Source organism: Mesocricetus auratus, unplaced genomic scaffold (assembly GCF_017639785.1).
Source record: "Mesocricetus auratus isolate SY011 unplaced genomic scaffold, BCM_Maur_2.0 Super-Scaffold_100004, whole genome shotgun sequence".
In the NCBI taxonomy this organism is placed as follows: domain Eukaryota; kingdom Metazoa; phylum Chordata; class Mammalia; order Rodentia; family Cricetidae; genus Mesocricetus; species Mesocricetus auratus.
In genome coordinates this window covers 35,322,438-35,346,702 of record NW_024429189.1, presented here as the reverse complement: position 1 = coordinate 35,346,702, position 24,265 = coordinate 35,322,438, and the positions used below count along the sequence as shown (strand labels likewise).

The following is a 24,265-nucleotide window of genomic DNA, read 5'->3' as shown; positions in this document are numbered from 1 at the left end:
TTATTCTCAAGAGAGCATAGCGATAGTCATAAAATTAAGAAAACAATTGTAGCACAACTTAAAATTACTTATCCCTTCACAATGACACTCACACATTTTGTAGTACATCCCATGAAGTTTGCAATTGTTCTGCAAGTTACCATGGAAAGTTGAGTTTAAATAATAGTGTTTATTTTTTGTTACCATTTAGTTTATGTAAGTGGAGATGGAAGAATTCTTTCAATGGATGAACAAAGACACCATAGCTTAATGTTGAACTTCTCTTTCTTAAGAATTAAGGTGCAGAGGGTTTCCAGTTAGACGTGTCATGCATGCCAAAGTGTTGGCAGTTGTTCATTCCTGTAATTTCTTTTTTATATGCAGCTGTCAATATAGAGAGTAATAAGTAATATCCCCTGTATTATTATCATTGACTATCCAGTAGAGTATTTTAGTATATAAGGCTATTTTTAACCCAGGTCTGGTGGCAAGGTCTGTAATTTTCGCCAGACAAAAATACTGTATATTCAAGTCCTGTGTGGTCTAAAATGTGAGTTCAAGGCTAGTCTACACAACCTAATGAAACCACGTATGAGAAATAAAAGAACTTAAAGAGTCTCAGAATATAGTAGAAGAGGCTTTGCCTAGCATATGTGAGGCCCTAGAAAGAAAAAAGAATTAATACCCAATTTTGATTGTAATAATACCTTCTACTGTATTATGCACTATATGTTATATTATAAAGTATGCCATCTTTTATCATAGATTTCATAATATATACTACTTATAACAATTTTTTCAGGATTAAGGAGATCAAGGTTAAGCAAGCACTACAACCGAGTTATATCACCAGAGAGAATGTATTTATGCACATCCCACAACTAATAATTTCACTGAAGGGACATAGATAGTGAATATACATGTACTTATATTTTCAGTTACTGTACATGTATAATGTATATATAAATTTAAAAATGACAAAATACCAATGTACACAAGCACAGATGTATATATGCATACAGAAACACACATTCACATATATATGGATCAGTTTCAAAATATTAGAATATTTCTATTCCTTCAATACATTTTTTAAATCAATGCTTTAACATCCAAAGCCTGTGTGTTTATACTATATAAATTATGATTTTTTAGATAGGTTCATGTCAATCATACCAAAAATTAGATTTTGCATGCATTAATTTGTAGTATTTACTTTTTTTACTCTGAAACTGATAATTGAGAGTGCATTTATTTTCATAAATAACAGTTCCTTTTTTCAATTCTTTACTATTTTATTTTCTTTTTCCCACTTTTTTAATTTAAATTAGAAACAGACTTGCTTCACATGTCAATCTCAGCTCCCTCTCTCTCCCCTTCTTCCCCGCCCCCCACCAGTTCCCCCAACTTCCCACCCCATCCCCCCTCTGCTCCCCAGGGAGGGTGAAGGTCTCCATGGGGGATCTTCAAAGTCTGTCATATCATTCAAGGCAGGGCCTAGGCCCTCCTTCATGTGTCCAGGATGAGAGAGTATCCCTTCGTGTGGAATGGGCTCCCAAAGTCCATTTGTACACCAGGGATAAATACTGATCTACTACCTGAGGCCCCATAGATTGTCAAGGCCTCATCCTCACTGATACTCATGCTCAGGCAGTCTGGATCAGTCCCATGCTAGCCTCTTAGTCATCAGTCTGGGGTCTAGGAGCTGTTGTTCAAGTCAGCTGTTTCTCTGGGTTTCACCAGCCTGGTCTTGACCCCTTTACTCATCACTCCTCCCTCTATGCAACTGGGTTCCAGGAGTTCACTAGGTTTTACTTTTTGTTTTGTTTTTGTTTTGTTTTTGTTTTTGTTTTTTTGAGACAGGGTTTCTCTGTATTGTTTTGTACTCTGTCCTGGAACTCGCTCAGTAGACCAGCTGGTCTTGAACTCACAGAGAACCGCCTGCCTCTGCCTCCCGATTTACTTTTTACTTGTTTTATTTTTAATACATTTTTATTAAAATAGAAATGTATTACGTTCCCTCTACTTGTCCTTCCTCTGGCCCCTCCCTCATAAATAATTTAATGATTAATGTGATATTTCAAAATATTGGATCTTGTTTGTTTTTGTAATAATATACATTGATTTTTCCCTGGTATAAAATTAAAATTTTTCCATTCATATAGTTGAGATATAGCCTCTCTGATACATTTAAGTGCAAATCCATGCACCATTTGAAGTGTTTTCTGTTACATTAGTTCAACTCAAAAACAGGGCTGTGATAGCATGGTAAATTACTTTCCTAAGTATATAACCAGCAAAACAAAGCAAAGCAGGATGCTACCAGGTAAGTCTAAACATAAATGAAAAACATGTCTTTTAACTTTGACTATAATTAGATATCAAAGCCCAGGAAAACATGACAAAATTTCAGGCTCCTGAGCATTAACAGTGTGCTGCTTAAGTTGTGCCTTCTTAGTTAATTGTATTTTCTGTGGTTTCTTACAGACTTTCATGGTTTTAAACAGAAACAGAGTAATCTTCAGGTTCAATGCTGTTTCCATCTTCTGCACATTGTCTCCTTTCAGCTCCCTCAGAAGAGCAGCTATCAAGATTTTGGTGAATCCATATCCTTTCTAAGGGTGGTTGGCTGTGTCTTCAATACACTGATAACAAGTCCAATCCAGATGCTCTGTTACTTGAAAAGGCTTTGCTTTCAGTACCTTAAAAACAAGTCCAGATGTTCTGCTATTCAAACCATGCTGCAGAACTCTTCTTTCTCAATGATACTTTATGTCATCATATTAAATACTGGATATTTTGATTCGATTTTTCAGTGTTTGAAAACACATGGAAAATAGAGCTTAATAAAAGAGTAATAGTGGCGGTGGTGGCGCTTAATAATAGTTAACAAATGTTAATCCTTATTTTTCAATACAGATGACAAATATTTTTAATATTTACAAAAGGGTCTTATCCCTTGTATCTATAAATATAACTTTTATAAATAGATTATTTCTAATGTAATTCATTATCCATTATTCCTTGACCATGGCTTACCGTTTTTCGCCTGCTGATTTTAATTAGTGTTCTCACTGACAGCTTCCTTATGTCCATGAGTAATCCACCAGATTGGATATTGGTAGTACAGTAAGTTACTTAGTTTAATTATGTGCAAAATATTCTGTAATTATATTAGAGTTTTTAGCATTTTTAATTTATTGTATTATATTATTTATAAAATATGTTATGTATTGAAACATAATACAATTTAAGTTTTCAAAATTTTTAATTTTTAAAAAAAATATGAAGACAAGAGGTTTCTTTCTCCCATGGCTTTAAAGATTCAAGGATACAGCACCCCTGCTGTTAGGTTTCAGTTCTATTTAGGTCATCTCTGCTACATTAAACTTGAACCATGTAAAGAACAAGAGTTCTGTTAATAGCAATAATTTTAATATTGATACCTTAAGGCAATGAATTACTGGAAGCTACCCTCAGTGTTTCTATTACTCCTCTTTATGAGTCTTGTAGAAACAGGTGAGCAGGGGTCTCAGTGACACAAGAAACTCAAAATAGGCCCCATGTCTTAAAGAAACCATTTAATCTTACATCACCACAATGGAACCCAGTTCCCAATATGCAGACCCTTAGATTTAATATTTTTATATACTAGTATATTTGTGGGGCATACTGATATGAACACTGATTGAATTTGCTAAATAAAAACAAATATAAGCATATGTCAATTCATCAATTTCAGGATTTTCTTGACCTTTCATTATTCTTAATTTTTTGTTAGTGTTGTTTTGACCCAGGCTTACTCTCGAGCTCTTACTTGCCTTTACACAGAGCCTCCTACCTCAGACTCTTGAGTCATGGCATTATAAGTGCATATTATCAATTTGAATACCTACAGTTCTAGATAGACTGAGGCTTTAGTTATACTAATTGGGATGCTTAAGTCTTTTCCTGTCTATCAATGCATAAGGTTTCACCCCAGACTTGCTTTCTTCTTAAAAGTTTCATTTGTTTCCACTCATTAATAATTTGTCAGTTTTATGTTTTTCACTGTTTTTAGAAATCTAGAGAGTCTGGTTTTCAGGAGACTATTGAAAAAGCTCATTACATTTTTTTTTCTAAAATAAGGCTTCTGGACAGTAGCTTCGAGGTTTAACTCTATTCCAAACAACTCCATGTGTGTGCATTCTTGAATATATTTTTATTAAATTGGCATTTGAATACTATCACATTTAATTATGTTAAAATCTCTATTTGGGATGTATTAGATATTTTTCATAATTTACCTACATATTATAAACATTACATATAAAGTCTGAGTCAGAACTAATTGGAAATAAGTATCAGTGGGAAGAAGTCATCAAATTTGTTAACCAAGGCCACCACAGAGAATCACTGAAGGCCTCTATATGGTTTAAGGTTCAAAGGGAACAGGATCTTTGTTCCTTGTAAGATTGACTGTTTTTGCCGTACCAACAGATAAAACTTTACTTTCCAGATAATTTGTTTTTAATAGTGGATATCTGTCACAGACATGAAGTTTTGGAGTTGACAATGTACTGTCCTCAAGAGTTAATATTTGTGTGAATTTTTTTCTCTGCAGGAATACTTTGCTTGGGATTTACACGTTTGAAATACTTGTAAAAGTCATTGCAAGAGGTGTCTGGGCAGGGTCGTTTTCCTTCCTTGGGGATTTATGGAACTGGCTTGATTTCAGTGTGACTTTGTTTGAGTGAGTACTTTTTCACACTGTAAACATTTTAAGGATTTCAGTTATCACGAGTCCCTTAGACAGCTGTTTCCAAGTGGCCATTACAAATGACAGGAATGGGTAGTTTTCTGTCTTGTAGAAAAATAAATTGTCTATAATAATTAAAAAAATTTTTTTGAGTTCAGGACATCCTTAAGATTTAGGGGAGGAGCCGGGCGGTGGTGGCGCACACCTTTAATCCCAGCACTCAGGAGGCAGAGGCAGGTGGATCTCTGTGAGTTCGAGGCCAGGCTGGACCGACAGCCTCCAAAACAATACAGAGAAACTCTGTCTCGTAAAACCAAAAAAAAAAAAAGACTTAGGGGAGGTTTCTAACTTACTTGAGGCTCAATACTGAAGAGCTAGCTCATGGTCTGAGACAAGCAAGTATGCTAAATGTCTGAATAAAATGTTTAAATACACATTTCCTGAATGTTAGGTGTAGTGTTGGCTCTTTTCTGACTTTCCATTGCTTTTATTGATTGTATTATCTTTTGTGAATTTGAAAATGATTAGTAGAGAGGCAAATTTCTGTTAAAATAATTTTAAAACATATTTCACTTATTTTTCTCAAAAATAATTTTATGAACAGTAAATACAGTGTCTACCATATGGTAAAAATAAAATATATTCACTAACATCATTATAATTATTGCCATTTCTATTCCCTTTATCATTTCTGTTCTCTTTGTTGCCAGCTAAAACTTATCTAACCTTGGTAACAGATAGTCTGTATTGTTTGTATGTACACATCTATGAAATTTGAATACATTATTACTCTAAATCCCCATAAAAGTCTTCTGAATAAGGAAATAAACTATTTTAACACTGAGATAATTGTGGCACGAAATAATAACCATGTTTCCTGTCTCACAGCTAGTAAACAGTAGTGTCATTTCTACCTAGGCATTCTGGCTGCAGCATAGATTCTCTTACACAGTATCCATCCTGCCTTTTGCTCTTATCAGTAGTAACCATAATGTTCCTCATCAGCAGGAGTTTAAATACTTAGGATGAATCATATTCCTATTTTCAGAACCAACTCATAGATTTTATTTTCACTGTCATTTTTTATAAGAAGGTAACAACATTTTATAAATGTATTATAGACTGTTGTTCCACATGGAATCTAGCATAGAGTAAAAGAGTTATAATCTCAAAGTTTCTATTTGTGTACTACTACCCACGTAGTAGCTACTTTGTTCAGGGCAAATTTGGCTTCCAATCAACAAAAATAACTATTTCTAGGATGCAATAATGGGAGCAGGGGAAATTCTTGGAAATATAATTTTTATAGTACCTTTCAAAGACCATAGATTCCATGACTTCTAAATAACTCCAATTACTCCCACAGGCTTATGACAAGGCTTTCACCTCTAAACTTCCTTCTAATGCTTAAAACTATAAGAACCTTGAGAATTTTGAAGATTATTCCTTTGAACCAAGGTAAGAAGTGATATTGGATTCATTGTCTTCATTGTGTTTCTTGCACATCTGTGGATGTGTTTGAACTGTCTTATTAAATAGAAAATATGTGAAATTGAACAATATTTCCACTTTGAAAATTATCTTAAGTCAACTAAACCTTAAATCTGCTAGTCAACCAGGAAAGGTAATAAAAACACCATATTTAACTCTTATGTTGTACGATTTTAATACTTATGTTACAAAAATGTAGATTAAAATCATTCATGATTTTACTTTCAGTTATCTTTATATATTGTAAAAGAACTTATAAGGATTCCTTAGATTCCTTAACTTTCAAAGAAAACAGAGATTCTAAAGTGCTACTTTTGACTCCTTTTCTTCATTTCATCAAGAAACCAGCTGAAATGAGAGTGCCTAGACTAATGTTGCTATCCGCATGCTTTGTGAGAAACAGGTGAAAAAGTTCCTGACTTTACACAGTGATAGAATTGAGCAAAATGCAATGAATTAAGAAGGTGAAACATTCCAATTTCAGAAGTTTTGCAGAAAAACCCTGTCAATCTTTGTAGTCTGACCAAGATGAATATAGACTTTTTATTCCAAACTTAGTTGCTCATATCAATGTTCATATCACACAACATAGAGCACATAATAAAGGTAGCTATATCCTCTATCAATATGGTTTTCAGAATAAATACAAGTTAAAGAGAACACAGCAGAGTTTAAGAGGTTTTGGAATAAGCTGAGAAAAATGTGTGTAGAGTGTGTATTAATAACAGTGAACCTAAATCACATTTAAGAAACAAGTTACTGTTGAGGACACAGGAAGGGTCAAGATTGAGAGTGAAGATGCAGATTTAAGTCATGCTGTGAGGTGAAAGGACAGAAACCAAGGGACATTGGAGACTGCAGACTCAGGGTCAGCTGGTGAGTCCAGAGACAAGCAGATGCCAGTAGTGTATGCTGTGTGTAATGGAAGAACTGAGTCACCAGGAATCACCAGGAGTGCTCTAACTGTTGGTCATTACCATGCACCAGATATATCCATTCCTTTACTCTGCATTTTTTACTTTCTATCATTTTGTTGGGTTCAGGTGATAAAAGTCACACCTTTTCCTCAGTCCAGCCTGTCCAAAAATCCTTGGGCCTGGATGGCCTCAGATGGTTTTTAATATGCTCATGAACCCCTACAGTCTCAGTTTACCCAGGTAAATTTAAAGGGAAACACACTTTATGCTTCCTGGAAGACCATATTTCATTCTGTGAGTGCAAGGCAGATGGACTGTTTGCAGGTCCTACCAGAATCACAATTATCTCAACTCTCAAAATGTAGTCAAAAGCTGCTTATAAAGTAGAGTCTCCTAGGGCTAATGCACAGCTTTAAAACAACATATACATATTTTAAAACATCAAGTTGCATACATTAAGCATGGATATTTTAGGACCTCTAAATTAAAACATAGTAAATATATTTGACAAAAGTACTTTGTGGCATGGCAACCCAACCAAAGTCAGGGAAGAAACGAAATAGTTATGGTCTGGTGCGAACATAATACCTTTAACTTTCTTTGTACAATGAAAACAATAAGAATGTAATGTCAGAATTTTCATCTTCACCGGAGAGATTTTTTACGAAAGATGAGGAAGTTTTAGTCAATTAAAGAAGAATATGCCCCTAGAATTGGGAGTACATATGCCATAACATAGTCTTAGTTTAGGATGAATAGTGATGTTAATTATAAGATTCTTGATAAGCAGTCACATAAGTAAAATGTATTATTATCAATGCACCAAACAAACGCATACTATGAAGGAAGTCTACAGATGTTCTGTTTGCGCTGATAGTGAGGTAGATTAACAAAGTAGAGAAAACTACATTCTGTATTCTGCACGATTGGTGATCCTGAAAAGACATCTGAGCAAATGTAAAATATAAGCTTTCCCAAAACTAATTAGAACTTGCTTCTTTGGGTTCTTAGTGAAAGGAAAACTTTAAAAATAGAAAGGTAGTTTTACTAGATAATTGAGATGCAGTATCTTAAAACCAAGCCTATTTGTCTTTCTTTACTGTATGAACAGCCTAGGCATTGGCATGACAAGCCAGCCATTCAAGCAAGCACCTGCTTAAAACAGTGTATCTAAACTATCTCATCAAGTATCACTAACAGCAGTGACACATACCCCTTTAGTTGTGACTTTGGTCCCAATATTTATTAGGCAATAGGAATTAGAATGAAGGACAAACTAATTGATTTCAAAGGGACAGACAGTAGCCACAGGAGAGGTTTGTTTAACTGCGTTGTTGGAAATACGTTTCTCTTTCTCATATGCTTTTTTTTCCAGGCCTGCTGTCAATTGTGGCAACACTTACCCAGTGTTTGAAGAAACTGTTTGGTGCCATTGTCCTAACTCTGTTTTTTCTGACTGTATTTTCACTATTTGGAATGGGCCTCTTCATGGGCAATCTGAAGCACAAATGTCTGCGTTGGCCCCAAGAAAATGAAAATGAAACCCTGTACAACAGAACTGGAAGCCAGTATTACACTCCAGGTAAGAGTGACTCCATCTAATGATAGAAAAGTCTTTAGATAAATGAAGACTAAATTTCTGGACAAATTATAAATGCTATAACCACACTCTAGAACTAATTTGAATCTGTCTTTCTTTTTGTTTTAATCAAAAAAATAAATTTCCTAATTTTCAGACATTTAATCAGGAGCACCTAGATTTTATAAAGTCATGAAAATTTTATTTTTAAATTCATTCCACAGAGCTTAAAGTTGCTTTTTATCATTATTTAAAGAATTGCTTATTAAAGTGTAAAATTCGTTTATCTCTTATAATGTTTCTGATTGCTCTGAAAGTCAGAATATCACTTTAATATGTAAATTCTTAGAATGGTTAGATTTCAGTTACTGGTATCCTTTTCAAATATTTTATTTCTGCTTTTTAAAGGAATGAAAATGTTTTAAGTATAAAATAACAACTGAAATATAATTTCTTAGCTTTTGGACATCAGTAAATACATGTGTGTTCATCATGGTATTTTCAGAAGAGACATATTAACAGCCATGCTATCATTAGCAACAAGATAGGAAAAGAAAGGAATTGAATTATGTTCCAGGGAAAATGGGATTCTATTCAGGCAAAGACTGCCTTAAAAGCATATACCTTCACCAGGCAATAAACTTACATTGGGCTCTCATCTCAGACTAGGCTTCCATTGGCAATATTTAGGGAAGGTGTCTGTGTTCCTCTATTGAAAATATAACCTTATGCAGGCTCCCATGTTAATTCCATTTTTATTGTGCTTCATAAACACTAAAATAAATCATTACAGTTGAGCTCCTTGGTCAACTACATAGTATGATAGTGCTGCAACAGGGAATTGTAAGCACATGAACATGTCTAGTGTTTCTTTTCTTATCCATATACATCCCAGTACTAAATCTGGTGTGGAAAACAAAGGAGGTGCACATTAAATCCTCATCCTAACTGAAGTACCCACTGGGTTTTCCAATGCAATAACTAAAAGATGCTAATTATTTAACATAAGCAATTATTGCTACTTTATTGGCTATTAAAAAATAAACAAGCAACCAAACAAAACAGAACTCTGAATCACTGTGTATTTGTTGAAGCATAATATTGTAATTTTTCAGTCTTTCTTAATGCACCATGCTGTAAATCCTGCTAATCTTCTCTATTTTGTCAACGGCACATTGATAATTAAAGGAAATACTGTATTTGTGAAATATTATGGCATAGGCAGATGCGTGACTCCTATGGAATCCAGATGGGCTTCCAGTAACTGACTCAATATTAAACACAGAACCTCACTTATTTCTTATTTTTTCAGAAAGAGCAAACTTCTACTATTTGGAAGGAGAAAGATATGCTCTCCTTTGCAGCAACAGGACAGATGCTGGGTAAGTAGGGGTAAGGCTTTCTTCTAACAAGTCATTAACATTTATTCTTTGAACAAATGTTTGATTTACTACTATTCTTAGTTGACTTATATTTCTTACTTCACAAAGCTGTGCCAAAGAGTTGTCATATTCTGTTTCAGAAGCTTATAACAAAAATGTCACAAATCACAAGTCTTAAAAATAACAAATGAATTCCTCAGTCAAACAGACTTAAATTTCTACCTCTAAGTGTCCAAAAATTTGCTATGATGTTTGCTTTATTTTTTTTACAACCTTGCTGAAGTTTCCCCTCCCTCCTCTCCTCCCAATACCACCCCCTCCTCTGGTCCCACCTCCCAATCCACTCCTTCGTTATTGTGTAGGAAAGGGCAGGTGTCCCATGAGTCTCAACAAAACATCGCATATCAAGTTGCAGTAAGACTAAGCACCGATCCATGTATTAAGGTTGGGAAAGGCAACACAGCATGAGGAGTAGGGTCCCAAAGTCCAGTAAAAGAGTTGGAGACAGTCTCTGTGTTGTTAGGAGTACTACAAGAGGACCAAGCTACACAACTGTGCGTATTGTCATCAAAGTGACTTCATCTAGTAAAAGATGGAAACAGATGCAGACCCACAGCCAATCATTAGTCAGAGTTCAGGGAATCAACAGAAGAGGGAGTAGAAAGAATTGTAGGAGCCCGAGGGATCAAGGACACCTCAAGAAAACTCACAGAATCAATTCACCTGTACTCACAGGGGCTCACAGAGTCAGAACCGACAATGAGGGTACTTGCATAGGACTGACCTAGGCCCTTAGCATGTTTGTGAGTTTTTAAAGAAGAAAAACATTTAAGATGTACTGTTATTATACTTAGGTTGTGTCTGTATGTATTTTATATATGTTTTTACGTTAATAAAATTACTTAAAATATTCATAAATAATTATTCACCAGGGCAACATGATTTTCATGTGAAAATTGCTAACATGAACTCCAAAGTATTACATATAGGTGGGAGGGGTGTGCCATGGCACACATGGAGATTGGAGGATAACTTTGCATGAGCTGATTCTCTCTTCCACAGTGTGAGTTCATAGAATTGAACACCATAGCTGCAAGCATGGTGAGGTACCCAAAATTAGTAGATGACTATAACAACAAGCTTGCCTTCGCTCTGACTGTAGTCCAGCAAGCCTTGGTGCACAAGAGTTTTAAACCACTGCTTCTTCCATTATATGTCTAAGGCACACAACTTGGCCAACCCCCAAATCATGTCAGGAAGAAACTACTCAAAGGCTTATATAGGAAAAAATAGTATTTTATTGAGCCAATACCATAAGGAGCCACATTACTCCATCTTTACATAGATAGAAGTCAGAGAACTCCCTGAAAGGGAAAGAAATAAATATTTAATGTGATTTTTTCCCACAAGTTCTATCTCTGCTTTTCAATTATTAATGTAACAAATGTTTTCTCACCCTTAAATAATGGGAACTGAGGGTCTGAGGTGAGATCACTTGAAAATTAAGCCCTCAAATATTGTAGTTTATTTTTATCAGTGTTATTTTCTAACATTTATTATATTTTCACTGTGATATTCACAGTCTTTCCATTCCTTCCACCCTCAATTTCAGCTGTCTCTGTCTCTCTGTCTCTTCCTCTCTCTCTCTCTTGTGCTTTGCTGTTATGACTTGAACTGAAGTACTCAAAATGCTATAAAGTTTACCATTGAGTCACAGTTTCTGCTTCTCCAATTGATTTTGAACACTGAAGTGATGAATAATAATAGTACATTATATTCTTGAATTTGGTAAATACTTTTGTCATGGTTATTGTAAATATGTGAACTATGCATGTAATAGCTTAATTTAGCCATTCAACAATGTGTAACTATTTAAAGCATATAGGTGGTACATACATTTTTGTCGATTAAACCAATCTTTAAAGAATGGCTTTTTGAAAACTAACTTGAGAGTACTCATAATTCCTGTTCAACACTTTTCAGGTGAATCAACCTGAGATATAACTCATGTTTAGATAGTATTTATGATTGGTTCATTGCCTGAAAGTTGCTTGATACTGAACATGTCTTCCTTTTTTTGTATTCTTTAGCCAGTGTCCTGAAGGTTATGTGTGTGTAAAAGAGGGCACCAATCCTGACAATGGTTTCACGAGTTTTGACAATTTTGGTTGGGCCTTCCTTGCTTTGTTTCGATTGATGACCCAGGATTACCCTGAATTACTTTATCACCAGGTAAGAGGATAATCTGAGATAATCTGCAGATAGCATAATCCAAAAATGTTAAAGGTCTTTTGTCCACTGTCGAAAATACAGCCCAAAATGTAAGTCAAGTTGTTAAAAAGAAATTGTGACTACACACACACACACACATAGAGAGAGAGAGAGAGACAGAGTCAGAGACAGAGACAGAGAGACAGAGACAGAGAGAGTATGTGTGTTTGTAGGGGGATATTTGTGTGAAGAAGAATTCAGGGACAGAAACAAAGACTCGCAGCTGCTGAATGTGAAAGTCTCCATCAGTACTGGTGCCCTGTTCGTGGTTGGCCTTTAATAGTTCATCTTCACAACCATGCTCCAGGGTCAAAGCAGAGACCCTGGTTTTCAAGTGTTTCACTTAGGACATTCAAGTATTAGAATGGTGCCGAAGTGATAAAATTCAGTAGTAGCCACACTCAGACTTCAGGCTCTGATCTTGCCCGCTGCATTCTAATACCTTTTCTTCAGGCAGCTACCTCAGGACTACCAACCACACCGTCCCAGTGGAAGCAGCCATCTGCTGTGGTGTGTGCATCATGTTGAGCTGTGTTATTTGTCTGGTCAGACACAGTGAGCACATGTGCAACATAGGCCCCTTCAGTCCAACATGAATTCAATGAAAACATCTGTTTACTTACTTTTTAAACAAGAAAGTAAAAGTTCAGTGTATTGAATGTCTCCAAATTTCCAAAGGTAACGACTGGAGCTCTCTTGTTTCAAAGGCCATAATGCTTACCTGTTTGATATATGTGATGTATACAAAGAGAATTTCTAGGTAATACATATTCAATCAAAATACTGTGGGCTTGTGATATAGGCATTCATTAAATAATTTATTAAGCGAAAGTTTCATTTCTTTTTATCCCATTTTATGCGTTCTGCTTAAATATCATACAGTGTTCCTGATGTGATGGCAGAAGTATTATTGTTATTAACACAGTATCCAAATTTTAAGAATTTTCCTTCATAACTACTTTTGTATAGCAGTATCTCAAGAAGGGATGTCACTTGTTACAATAGAGATTCAGAGTTCCTTTAAAGACTGTCTCTATTACTGTGAACTACATGATGTTATCATCAAAGCAGCATAGTTAATATCCAAAGATAATGGAACAAAGAGTTGCTACCCTGAATTCTGAAAGTTGTTTAGAGTTGAGAGTATTCTTCTTTTAAACATGTGTTGTGTTAAGAGAGCTGTTTCATTGGGTCAATATAAACAAATGTCTTTTTCACCTCAGAGATAGTGTCAATGATAGACCAAAATCCACAGTTCATATATTATAGAACCTTCAGAGTCTACTAGGTCATACATACCATTAGGGCAGAATTACATACAGATTGCTAGTATACACTACAATAGACAATGGTGAGGATCCAGTGACCAACCCTATCTACAATGTCAACAGTCAATAGGTCTGATTGTGAGGGTCTCTTGCAGATAGTCATTCAAGCTTTGGTGAAAATAATAGTATTATGATTTGAGAATAGGTTTACATAAAAATCACATGCCAAATACACTTCTATTATGTCTAAACTGTGATATGTATCTATATGTGCACATGTGGTCCTTAAAAGTGATAGGATACAGTCTTAAGAGATTGCTCAGCAGATTAGAGAACTTTCTGGTGTTCCAAAGGACCTGAATTTGTTTTCCAGAAACTTTATCTGGTGACTCACAACTCCCTGTATTTCCAGGTTTGGGGAATTTGTGGCCCTTTTCTTATCTCTGTATGCACCTCCAAGCATGTGTAAAAACACACATGCAGAAACTCAAACACACACACACACACACACGGAGAGAGAGAAATGAAAACTAAAATATGTCTTTAAAAATGATTGAAGAATGTAATGTTTTTAAGCATAAGCAATGGATGATAATGTATTCCTAAGTGGAAAGTAAGTATACTACACATTTGTAAAGTAGAATTGTATTCTGGGTTTTTATTTACTTGTTTGTGTCTTGGTTTTGTTTTTTCATTTGTTTTTGTTACTCTGGATTTTTTTAGATAAGCTCTTTCTCTGTGGGTGTGTGTGTAGCTGGCTGATCTGGAGCTCTTTGTGTAGACAGATTGGACTTGAAATTATGTGTATCTCCCTGTCTCTGCTTATATTTAATGTTTGTGCAAAAAGAAAGTTATTAAAATGGTACAAGTAAAATATTTTTGTTGTTAAAACTGATTTTATAATTTCATTATGGTAGCATTTACATTTTATTTCCTACCATTTATGACAAGTGTCTGCTTCTATCATAGCACCCAAATCTTCTCATTTCTGAGTGTCTTGATATTTTGCTAAATTATCCTCCCTCAAAATCCTTTTTATTTTTTGTTTTGATCTTTAGACTTTTGTTCAAAGCCCATGTGTGTGATGCAGTGCTCTTTATATTATCTACTGTATATTTCCTGAATGGCCTTTTCTTGTAATTGTTTCCATGTATATTTGAAAATCCACAAAAACTAAAGTTTTCTTCTCTCATGATTAGAGTCAAATTCCATTTTGGGCTTTGCATCATCCCTTTCAGACATAATGTAGTGTACTCAACCTCATGATGTGCCATTGGAAGTATTTGTTCAGATACTTCCCTTGTTAGAAAGTAAACTTCTCCAAAAGGATTTTGTCTTATTTTAATTTTGGAAAAACAAAATGTGAAATGCTGTGAACTATGTCAATCTGTATAGTAATGAAGTCTTTGCTTTTTTAAATACATCCAAATGTATGTTATAAAACTGTCTAGTTAATATTATTTTAAAGTCAACTTCATGCTCTTTGAGTGAAAAGGGAGCAGAATCTAGAATGCACTCAGGCTTGGAATCTACTAATGACTTTAATTTCTTATTTCTGCATCTTTACTGTGTAATAATTGCTTTGATTTGATGGTAGACTTTGCTTGCCATTTCTCTAAACTGAATTGTTCCAGGCTCAGGAAATTTTGTAGCTGTTCCCAACTATTACAACCCATATTTTAGGCAATATTATGTTTGATCCAGGTATTCCTTGAAACACATTTGTACAAACATGAGCAAAGCTTTTTTCCACTCCTCATACACAGAGATGAGCTCAACAGAATACTTAATGTTTATTGTGGATCTGCCGTGTACTAATAATTTGCTTCATTTTGTCCTCATACAAACTCTGGTGAATCAGTTCTAGAGTTGGCCATTTTTATACTGAGACCTAATAAACAAATTTATTCCTCCTTACTCTAACAAGGACACATACTTTGAGTCTGGATAGAGGGTACACACCTGTAATGCCAGCCACTGAGGCAGGAGAACTGTCAGTTTGATGCTGACTATCCTGTTATATATAACAACCCCATGTTAAAAAGGATGTGTAAAAAGTATACACACACACACACACACACATATATATATGTATTTATGTATATGTATGTATGTTTGTATATGTGTGTATGTGTATATTTTTAGTATATATTATAATCATATGTAAAAATCTAATCTATCCTAGATCTAAGATTGTGAAGAATATTTCCACAGTTTGACCATTATATACTTATTGAAAATAAATAGTATTGATAATATACAAGAGTTACTGGAGTAAATCCTAGACTGTTCACTCCTGGCCACAGAATGGATTAGTGTTAATAGCAGCTACTTACTTAAGGGCCATAAATATTTAATCAAATCGTGAATAATAGTCTTCATGTACAAATAGGTTACTAAAATCACCTTTAAAAAACTAATATGTTCTAAGGAAATAAGACATTTGTTTCAGAATAAATTTGGAACTTCTTACACTTCCAAAGCCATCCTAATTTCTTTTTTAGCCACAAAATATTTTCTTTAGATAATATTATTCTATTTGTTCATATGTTTGATTAAAAATCAAAGAAAATATTTCATTTAGTTGTATTCACATATATTTAGTCACTTGACATAAATCAATTTTATTTTCTATTTACATTTTTCTAAATTTGTTTTGACCAAGCATATATAATTATTATGAAATCAAAGATAACTTATGGTCAGGTCAAAAACATAAAATTCTATGTTCAACTACCCATAAATATTTCTTCTTGTAACTGTTGCATAAGTCTAATGTATTCTAGTTGGTTTTCTCTGAAGTCTTCATCAGAGATAGTTTTGATAGAATGAGAAGCATCTCTTCTATCAGCCAGGGTTTGCACATTATGAATTTTCCATAAATTAATGATCAGAGAAAATGAAATTATCTAAAGAGAGAAAGTATTTACTGTATTGGTATCTTGTATCTTATTTATTGCACATGGTCAATTTTTTCTTTTGCTGTATTTACTCTGGTAATGAAGACACGAATTAAATAGTCACCCTAAATTAGAGGAATTCATAATTTGATGTCTTGATTTGATAGCATATATTATATATCACATATATACATATATATAGTTGAAACAATTTTCATTTACTTCTTCAGGTAGCGTCTAAAGACAAATTATATTTTGATAATATTGAGTTTATGACTAAGTTACTTTTATAACAAAATTTTATTTTTAATTTTAAATGAGGAAGGTATAGAAAGATAAAGATAAGCAGTAGTTCTCTCTTACTTCTGTGCCCCACTTCTCCACAGATCCTTTATGCTTCAGGAAAGATCTACATGATATTTTTTGTTGTGATCAGTTTCTGGCTTGCCTTTTACATGGCAAGTTTGTTCTTGGGAATACTTGCTATGACCTATGAAATGGAAAAGCAGAGAATTTCTCAGAAACCCAGAGACATGGAACTTAAATTTCAACGGACTATGAAAGATCATGAGGAAGGAAATGAAGCAACTGAGGTACAAATTTGTCATTTTAAGATTCATCATAATATCAGAAGAACTCAAAGTCTTGGAGTGTATTGCCTTTTGACAGACGATCATATCTTTGTATATAGTACAGTATCAGAAAAAAAGTGCTCTTGTTGGGGCTGGAAAGTTGGATGATCAATTCAGAGTATGTACTACTCTTGCAGATGTGAATATGATGCTCAGTATCCATGTCAGTCAGCACAACTACCTGAAACTGCAGCTCCAAGGGTCTCTGACACTGTCTTCTGAACTCCACAGGCACATGAATCCAATGTAAATAAACAGCACTCACATAAGCCCTTATGCATACATTTGCACCCAATCACACAAATACTTCTTTAAAAATAAATTAAATATTTCACAAATGTGCTTTCACTAATACGGACTCACTTTTGCTTCCTTACTTCACTGTCCTTTCTTAATATAACATGGTAAGAATGACTGACATATTTGACAATTTCATATGTTGTTAACCCAAATTTTCATTATTGCTGTTGGGAAAGTCATGATATGTGGAATTCCTAAATTTGACTTCTCCTTATAGAGATATCATTTATTAAATTGAACTTGCTTCAGATAGCGCCTCAGAATTCAGTTTTAAATGATGACTCATTTCCTCACTTTTTGCTTTAAAGAGCTTAAAATAATGGATAAAAAGTATAGTGCTTAGAAAAAAAAAGAAGAAAATAACCATCTGGTCTACTCAAGAAACAAGGGACATCGTGATGTACAAAATTATTTTATCCATAGATGATTAGATCTATGACAAAAACTAATAATATTTACTGTAATTTTTAATCCCCTAGTCTCACACTTAAATAATTTTCCTGATTGAGCCTCCTATAAAAATTCAGTCTGTGAATCTGAAAGTATTAGCCGAAGTGATGTGAAAGATATTGTATAAAATCCTTTTTTAAATGAATATACATTTGTGACTAGGAATAAGGGGACCGAAGAATGCAACAAGGGTTAATTAGGTTCTGGTGTTGCAAACAATCACACCTCTCTTTATTTAAATATTTCCCAGGAAGTCTGGAAAGTGGTCAAAATTGAGACAGAAAAAAAAGATCGGAAACACATTTGAGAATTCTATTGTAGAAAGAGAAAATAGATAGGGAAAAGTAGAAGGCGAACAAGGGGTCTGACACTAATTAGAAAGTGTAGGAAGACTAGCTGAGAGCTTCGTTCATACAAAAATTACTTCTGAGTTAAAAGCAGGTGAAGACTAAACCCTCCATACATGTAGTGATCAACACTGAACAGTCTCTGGGAAATAACTGTACCCGAAATAGGACTTGAATAACAAGTTGTAGGAATGTACCCAGTGACTTCATAAGCTCTTGCATCCATAACATGCATGCCATTGAACAAGTAGCAATTATGCACTGTACGAACAAAACATGAACAAAAAGAAGCTATTATCACTCACTCACAAATAAGTTGTAAGACAGGAAATTACAAAAGCGTTCTGTCTCTAAACGTTCCAAGACTTCAGATTGAACTCATAGGATGTGGAGGAAATGTTGACTGTGTAATTGGTTTTAAAGTGGAATTTCAGAATCTCAAGAGCTTGCCACTACATCTCAATGTACCCAACAGCTTAACAATACTTCTCTTATTCCTAGATGAAGTGTTCTATTAGCTCTGATTATGAAATAGCTCTGATTATGAAAGAACTTCGGCATTTCCTGTTTCTTTTCTTTCACTTTGGTAAAATGTGTTTTTAATAAAGCTTTCCTGGTTTTTATTAAAAATTTTCAGTTATGAAGACTTTCTTTTCTGTAAAAATTTGAGAGCATTTCCCATGTATAGCTTTCTGGCAACTGAAAATAAGATCCATTGTTATAAGATCTCTTCTTTTCCCTTTGTATTTATACATAGTAACACGCCAAAAGAGGAATTTAGTTGCTCAATGACCTTTTAAAATAGGTCAAGTTCCAATTCTAAGGATGGAATTACAAAGAGATGACCTACATGAGACAAATTCTCATACTGTAGTAAATCTGAGAATTTTGTTGACTAAAAACAGTGGTACAGTCAGATAAATGTGGGCCTCATTTCACTTTAGCCACACAATAGATGCGTGATATTCACTAAATATATCAATCTTGGGAAACGTCAGCTTCTTTATCAATAAAATAAGTATCATATGTATTATATAGGTGGTAGAAAAGCCAAAATGAAACACATACAAAACATTGTGTAATGTTTTAATACTTTTAGACAGCAAAACCTGTTATGAGGAGAAATGTTATTAAGGTCATCATCAGTATCATAGAGTACATAAATGATAGCTTCGCTTTATCACAATCAGCGTTGCAAACTAATAACAATTAATCTTTGTTTTTTCTTTCTTTGTTGACGTAAAGTCTCACAATGTAGTTGAAACTGGCCTAGATCTCCTCCTCAGGCTCCATTCTTCTGGGGTTATAGACATGAACCATCACATCAAGATAGAAAATATGACATTTATAAGAGAAAATTCCATTATATATGTCAATTAGTTCATAAGAATAAAACGTTAATTTTATGAAACATAACACTTAATGGATAAGATAAAGGTATGAAATGTTCTAATTTTGGAGGTCAGTCAAAATGCCCTATCTCGATCCAGGGATGGAGGTAGAACTCATATTCCCTCCTTTTGACCAGGTAGAAGTACGATCCATTGATGGGTCTCAGACAAACTGATCTACCTTCTGATCCGATATTTTAAATACCTACTGGGTATTTGTGAAGCTCCTCTTTCTAGTATCACCAGGAGAGCTGGGGGGTACTGTCCAAAGACCTCTATGTCAGAGTAGTTCACCTTCAATTATCTGTATTATGCTGCCCCTGCTATCTACCTAAAATTTCTTATGCCAAAGCAGTATGACTATAAAATGACAGTTTACAAGGAAGTATTTCTATGCACCATTAGCCAATGTTAAAATTTCAGGAGAATACAATAGTTAAAAACCAGAGTAATGTAAGTGATTTGAAAAGTGTGGGGGTACCTCTAAACTTACATCTTCATGATATTTATGTAATTAATCAAAATATTTTGGCAATTCCTTAAATATTGAAGATAATCTTTGATAAATGTAATTACAGCATAATGTATGCGAAAAACTCTTTCTCTACTAGGTAGAAAAGAAACTATGAAATTGTCAGATGTCCAGAGTTATCTCCAGGACAAAAAGAAATTTTACTTGCTGAATTTTGTCTACTAGAATTTGTATGAGTTATACCATCAGTTTTATATAACTTTGTAAATCAGCTAAAATATCTTCTTAATATTTGTAGTCTGAGTAAAGAACTAACCTGAAATCCTAAGTTTTCATTTCCATTTTAATCTATTTAGAAAATGGGGGATGACATGCTGTAGATCTGAAAGGTCTCATTTTCCTAATGAAATTTGATATGTATTATTTTTGCTCTTAATTTCTTTTGCCTCTATTCACTATGAAATCTGAGGAAACTTCATCAGATGTACACTATCAGAAATTGTCAAATAGCAGACTATGCCACCAAAAGTCTGGTATATTGATAGACTGAGACTGTTTGTCATCTCTAGATTTGTGCAACCCTTCAACTTACCATCCCAGGACATTTCTTTGAGCCTTTCTGAGAATATTACAACTAGGTAAAACTGAAGAATCCATACCAAAGCCTGGGATTTTAGAGTAGTTTCTAATGTAAGAACTCTTTTAAAATTGTTTCAAGAATGGCAAAACACAATCAAGGTTAAACCTGAGTTCCATCCCAGGGAACCACATGGCAGAAAAATGTCCTCTGACTTTTATATATGCACTGTGTCATGTATGCATACACACACCAAAATAAATAATAAGTGAATGAAAAACATATATAAATGAGGCACAGCTTACGTTGAAAACAGCACTGAATGGTAGAAATCATACCTTTACAAAATTGGATAATTTTCGCTGATTTACTGTCATACATATACTATCCAAACAACCCTTTAAATCCATTCCACTATCTTAGATTCTTTAAGATTTATTCAACCATATATTCAAAAATGTAGTTATATTGAGAAAATTGGCCAAGTTATAAAATTAGTATATCCCTGAGCAAAAGGATTATAGTTTTAGAGAAGTATTCCAATTATTCACTAGAACATTGGGTAACTATATACTCCATGATCATCTTGTAATCCTTATTAAATTATTTTCAACTATAAACAGTACTGCCAAAATTTACCTCTCTGCTCTATTTATTGTTAGACTCAAAGTAGAAAATTTGATTGACTTCAAATTTTAGAGTTTATTGTCCAACTAATTCAAAATAATTTTAATATAGCCAATGCCATAGGAAGTGACTAGTGATTGAACACAGAAAGCCCCTAGAGTCAAGAAACTGTAGAAAGATAAAATTCTGTATTCTGTTACATTTAGATTGTAAATGTGTGTGTTTGGGGGGGTGAGAACTAGCTACCACAAAACACATTAAACTTTTTTTTAGATGAAAACCACAGAAATAGAAATGAAGAAAAGAACACCAACTTCTGTGAACACTACGTTGGATATACTGGAAGAGACTACTCTGAGACCGGAAGAAGGTATAGTGAAACACTATTTGGAGTCTACCCAGTAATGAAGAAAATAATTGCAAATCATAATTGTGCAGTTTTTTTAAATCTAGGTGGGAGCAAGCAAACGGTAAATAGGATGAGCAATGTAGACACTTTTGGGAAGTGTCATTAAAAAGTACCAAGGAATAATCAGAGATTTCATGTGGTAACATTGAAGTTGAGAGAAACAGACAACAGGTGTAAAGAGGTAGAATTAAATCACAGCTGTATAGCATTATTTTCAGTATTTGTCATAACCATTTTGCAGCCATCTCCTGCTGCTGTTGCAATGGGCAAAGTCTGAATATCTTCTGAAATCCCACACATTGTTAATCACATCCATAGGAGCAGTTTGTCTTTTCAAGTAATTGTGTGCTGCAGTTTCCCATGGTTCATAGGTTTTAATCACAAATAAACATAAATAATGTGTATAACTGACTGCTTATTTTAAGTTAGTAAATCTTCTGGGCAACTTCAGACTGTTACTACTACTGTTGGAATGGGAAGTTATATCTGGACTTTAACTGGAGAGGTCTTTATATGCATGTCCTTATCACAAGTTCTTCAAAGGTACTTCTATAATTATGATATCTCAGGATGCATTAGATTCATCTAAGTTTTTGTTTTTACATTTAACAAATGATTCTTTATCACAGACAATTTCAGAAGCTACTATGATATAAACCATATAAATATGGAAATTGAAAATCATGTTATTCTCACCCATACTTGATTTATGAGAAATTTATGCTTTCCACTAATACATTATTTGCTTCATTTACATTACATTCTTAGCTCAATAATCATAATAAAATCAGGACATGAATTTCACTTTGTTATGTATTAGTACAGACTATTGATATCTGCTAATTCCAGATACAAAATCGATATCTGTAGCACCCTTTGCATGAAAATATTTAATTTTTCTACTATCAAGAATTAGAACAATTTAAAATAATTGACTTTTTTCATCTCTCATTTCAGAACCAGAAACATCCAAGAAGAAATGTCCAGTATATTGGCTTAAGTTTGCTAAAACCTGCTTCATCTGGGACTGCTCCCCCTGTTGGATAAAACTGAGCCAGTTTGCTGACAGAATTATAACACACCCATTTGCTGATCTTTTCCTTGTCATATGCGTCATTTTAAACATATGTTTCCTGGCCCTTAAACATTTTCCAATGAGTGAAGAGATCATGTCTCTCCTCAGGATTGGAAACTTGGTAAGACCTCATCATACATTGTTTACATTCATCGTTTTAGTTTTTTTTATTTGCTAACATTATTTTTTATTTTATAACTCTACTCTGTTGCTCCAAGTATGTATTGTATTGATGTTGAATGGGATGTTATGTTCATGCCATGTTCACTCCATCCCCTAAGTTGTAAATATGGTTTTCATTAACATTTTTACAATTAGAGCTCAAAATTCTATCATTTAAATTTGGAATCTTGGCCTGCCCCTGGTAATTAAATTAAATGAATTTCATTGTTTTACTGTTTCTTCATTCTCAAACATGCATTCTAGGTATGACTATCCAATAATGAGACTAGAGCAGGGGTGTGGTAATCATATGGTTAGCTTTATTCTGAATTCTGAACCCTGACTACAGCAGTACCAGGCCCCATTGTTCCAATGCCTCTCTCTTTATCTTGCATTGGGGTTTATCATTTAGCAATGCATTTTGAGACTCATGTATAGCTTTTCATATACTAATACAACAGGATAAAATAGATTTTACGAATTTATGAATATGTTAGCATTCAAGCAAGTGTATGTTGCCTGAATTTCTTAATTCCTTTTGTTATTTAGTTGCTAAGCATTATGCACAAAACAAAATGGCAGCCATTTCAAACTGTACATGTCCTTGATGCTAAAACAATAAGAGGATGTAGGCAGATGGCTCAGAGATTGAAAGGGCACACTACTCTTTTAGAGGACATGAGTTCATTTCCTGAACTTCTACATCAGGCAACTCACAACTGCTGTAACTCCAGCTTTTCTGCAGGAATCTGACTGCTCTGAACTCTGATCTACCTGCATGCATATACACACACATGGACACATTTTCTAAAAAATAGAGTAAAATTGTTAAAACAATAGTATAAGTTCTGAAAGATCATTTCCATAAGTATATTCTGGAGTTTTTCTAGATTGCGTATGTACCATTTTAGATGATAGTATAATTGCCGTATCATCCCTTTCCTCCCTTCAATCTTCCCATATACTCCTCCCTAATCTCCATCAATTTTAAAGCCCCTTCTTTTTCTGGCAATCATTACTGTATCGTACATGTGCACACACATATATGGTTTCCTATATTCTTTCATGATTTGAATGGGCAAGTGTCTTAATATATACTCAATATCTCCAAAGCTGATATTTGAAATGGATCACTTTTATTCAAATACTCCATTTTTTCAAGAGCTTTTATTAAGTAATCATATTCCATAAAATAGGTCCTGAAGTGGAAAATTAAACAAAATATATGAATTTATCATAATACTGACCCTGAAACCAACAGGGTCTGAAAAGAACTGTGCAGCAGGTAAGGGTATGGA

The 24,265-nt window shown here is 34.0% G+C and overlaps 1 protein-coding gene across 1 annotated transcript in view; it reads left to right on the top strand.

Moving 5' to 3' along the window:
• Scn7a (sodium voltage-gated channel alpha subunit 7) overlaps window positions 1–24,265 on the top strand; it is an 80,344-nt gene that overhangs the window by 28,768 nt on the left and 27,311 nt on the right. Inside the window, exons 3-12 of the mRNA XM_040745493.1 lie at window positions 2,467–2,585; window positions 3,019–3,108; window positions 4,583–4,711; window positions 6,084–6,175; window positions 8,501–8,707; window positions 10,017–10,086; window positions 12,177–12,318; window positions 16,912–17,118; window positions 21,595–21,691; window positions 22,688–22,926. Of these exons, the coding sequence (XP_040601427.1) occupies window positions 2,467–2,585; window positions 3,019–3,108; window positions 4,583–4,711; window positions 6,084–6,175; window positions 8,501–8,707; window positions 10,017–10,086; window positions 12,177–12,318; window positions 16,912–17,118; window positions 21,595–21,691; window positions 22,688–22,926 (1,392 nt within the window). The remainder of the gene's footprint in view (window positions 1–2,466; window positions 2,586–3,018; window positions 3,109–4,582; window positions 4,712–6,083; window positions 6,176–8,500; window positions 8,708–10,016; window positions 10,087–12,176; window positions 12,319–16,911; window positions 17,119–21,594; window positions 21,692–22,687; window positions 22,927–24,265) is intronic.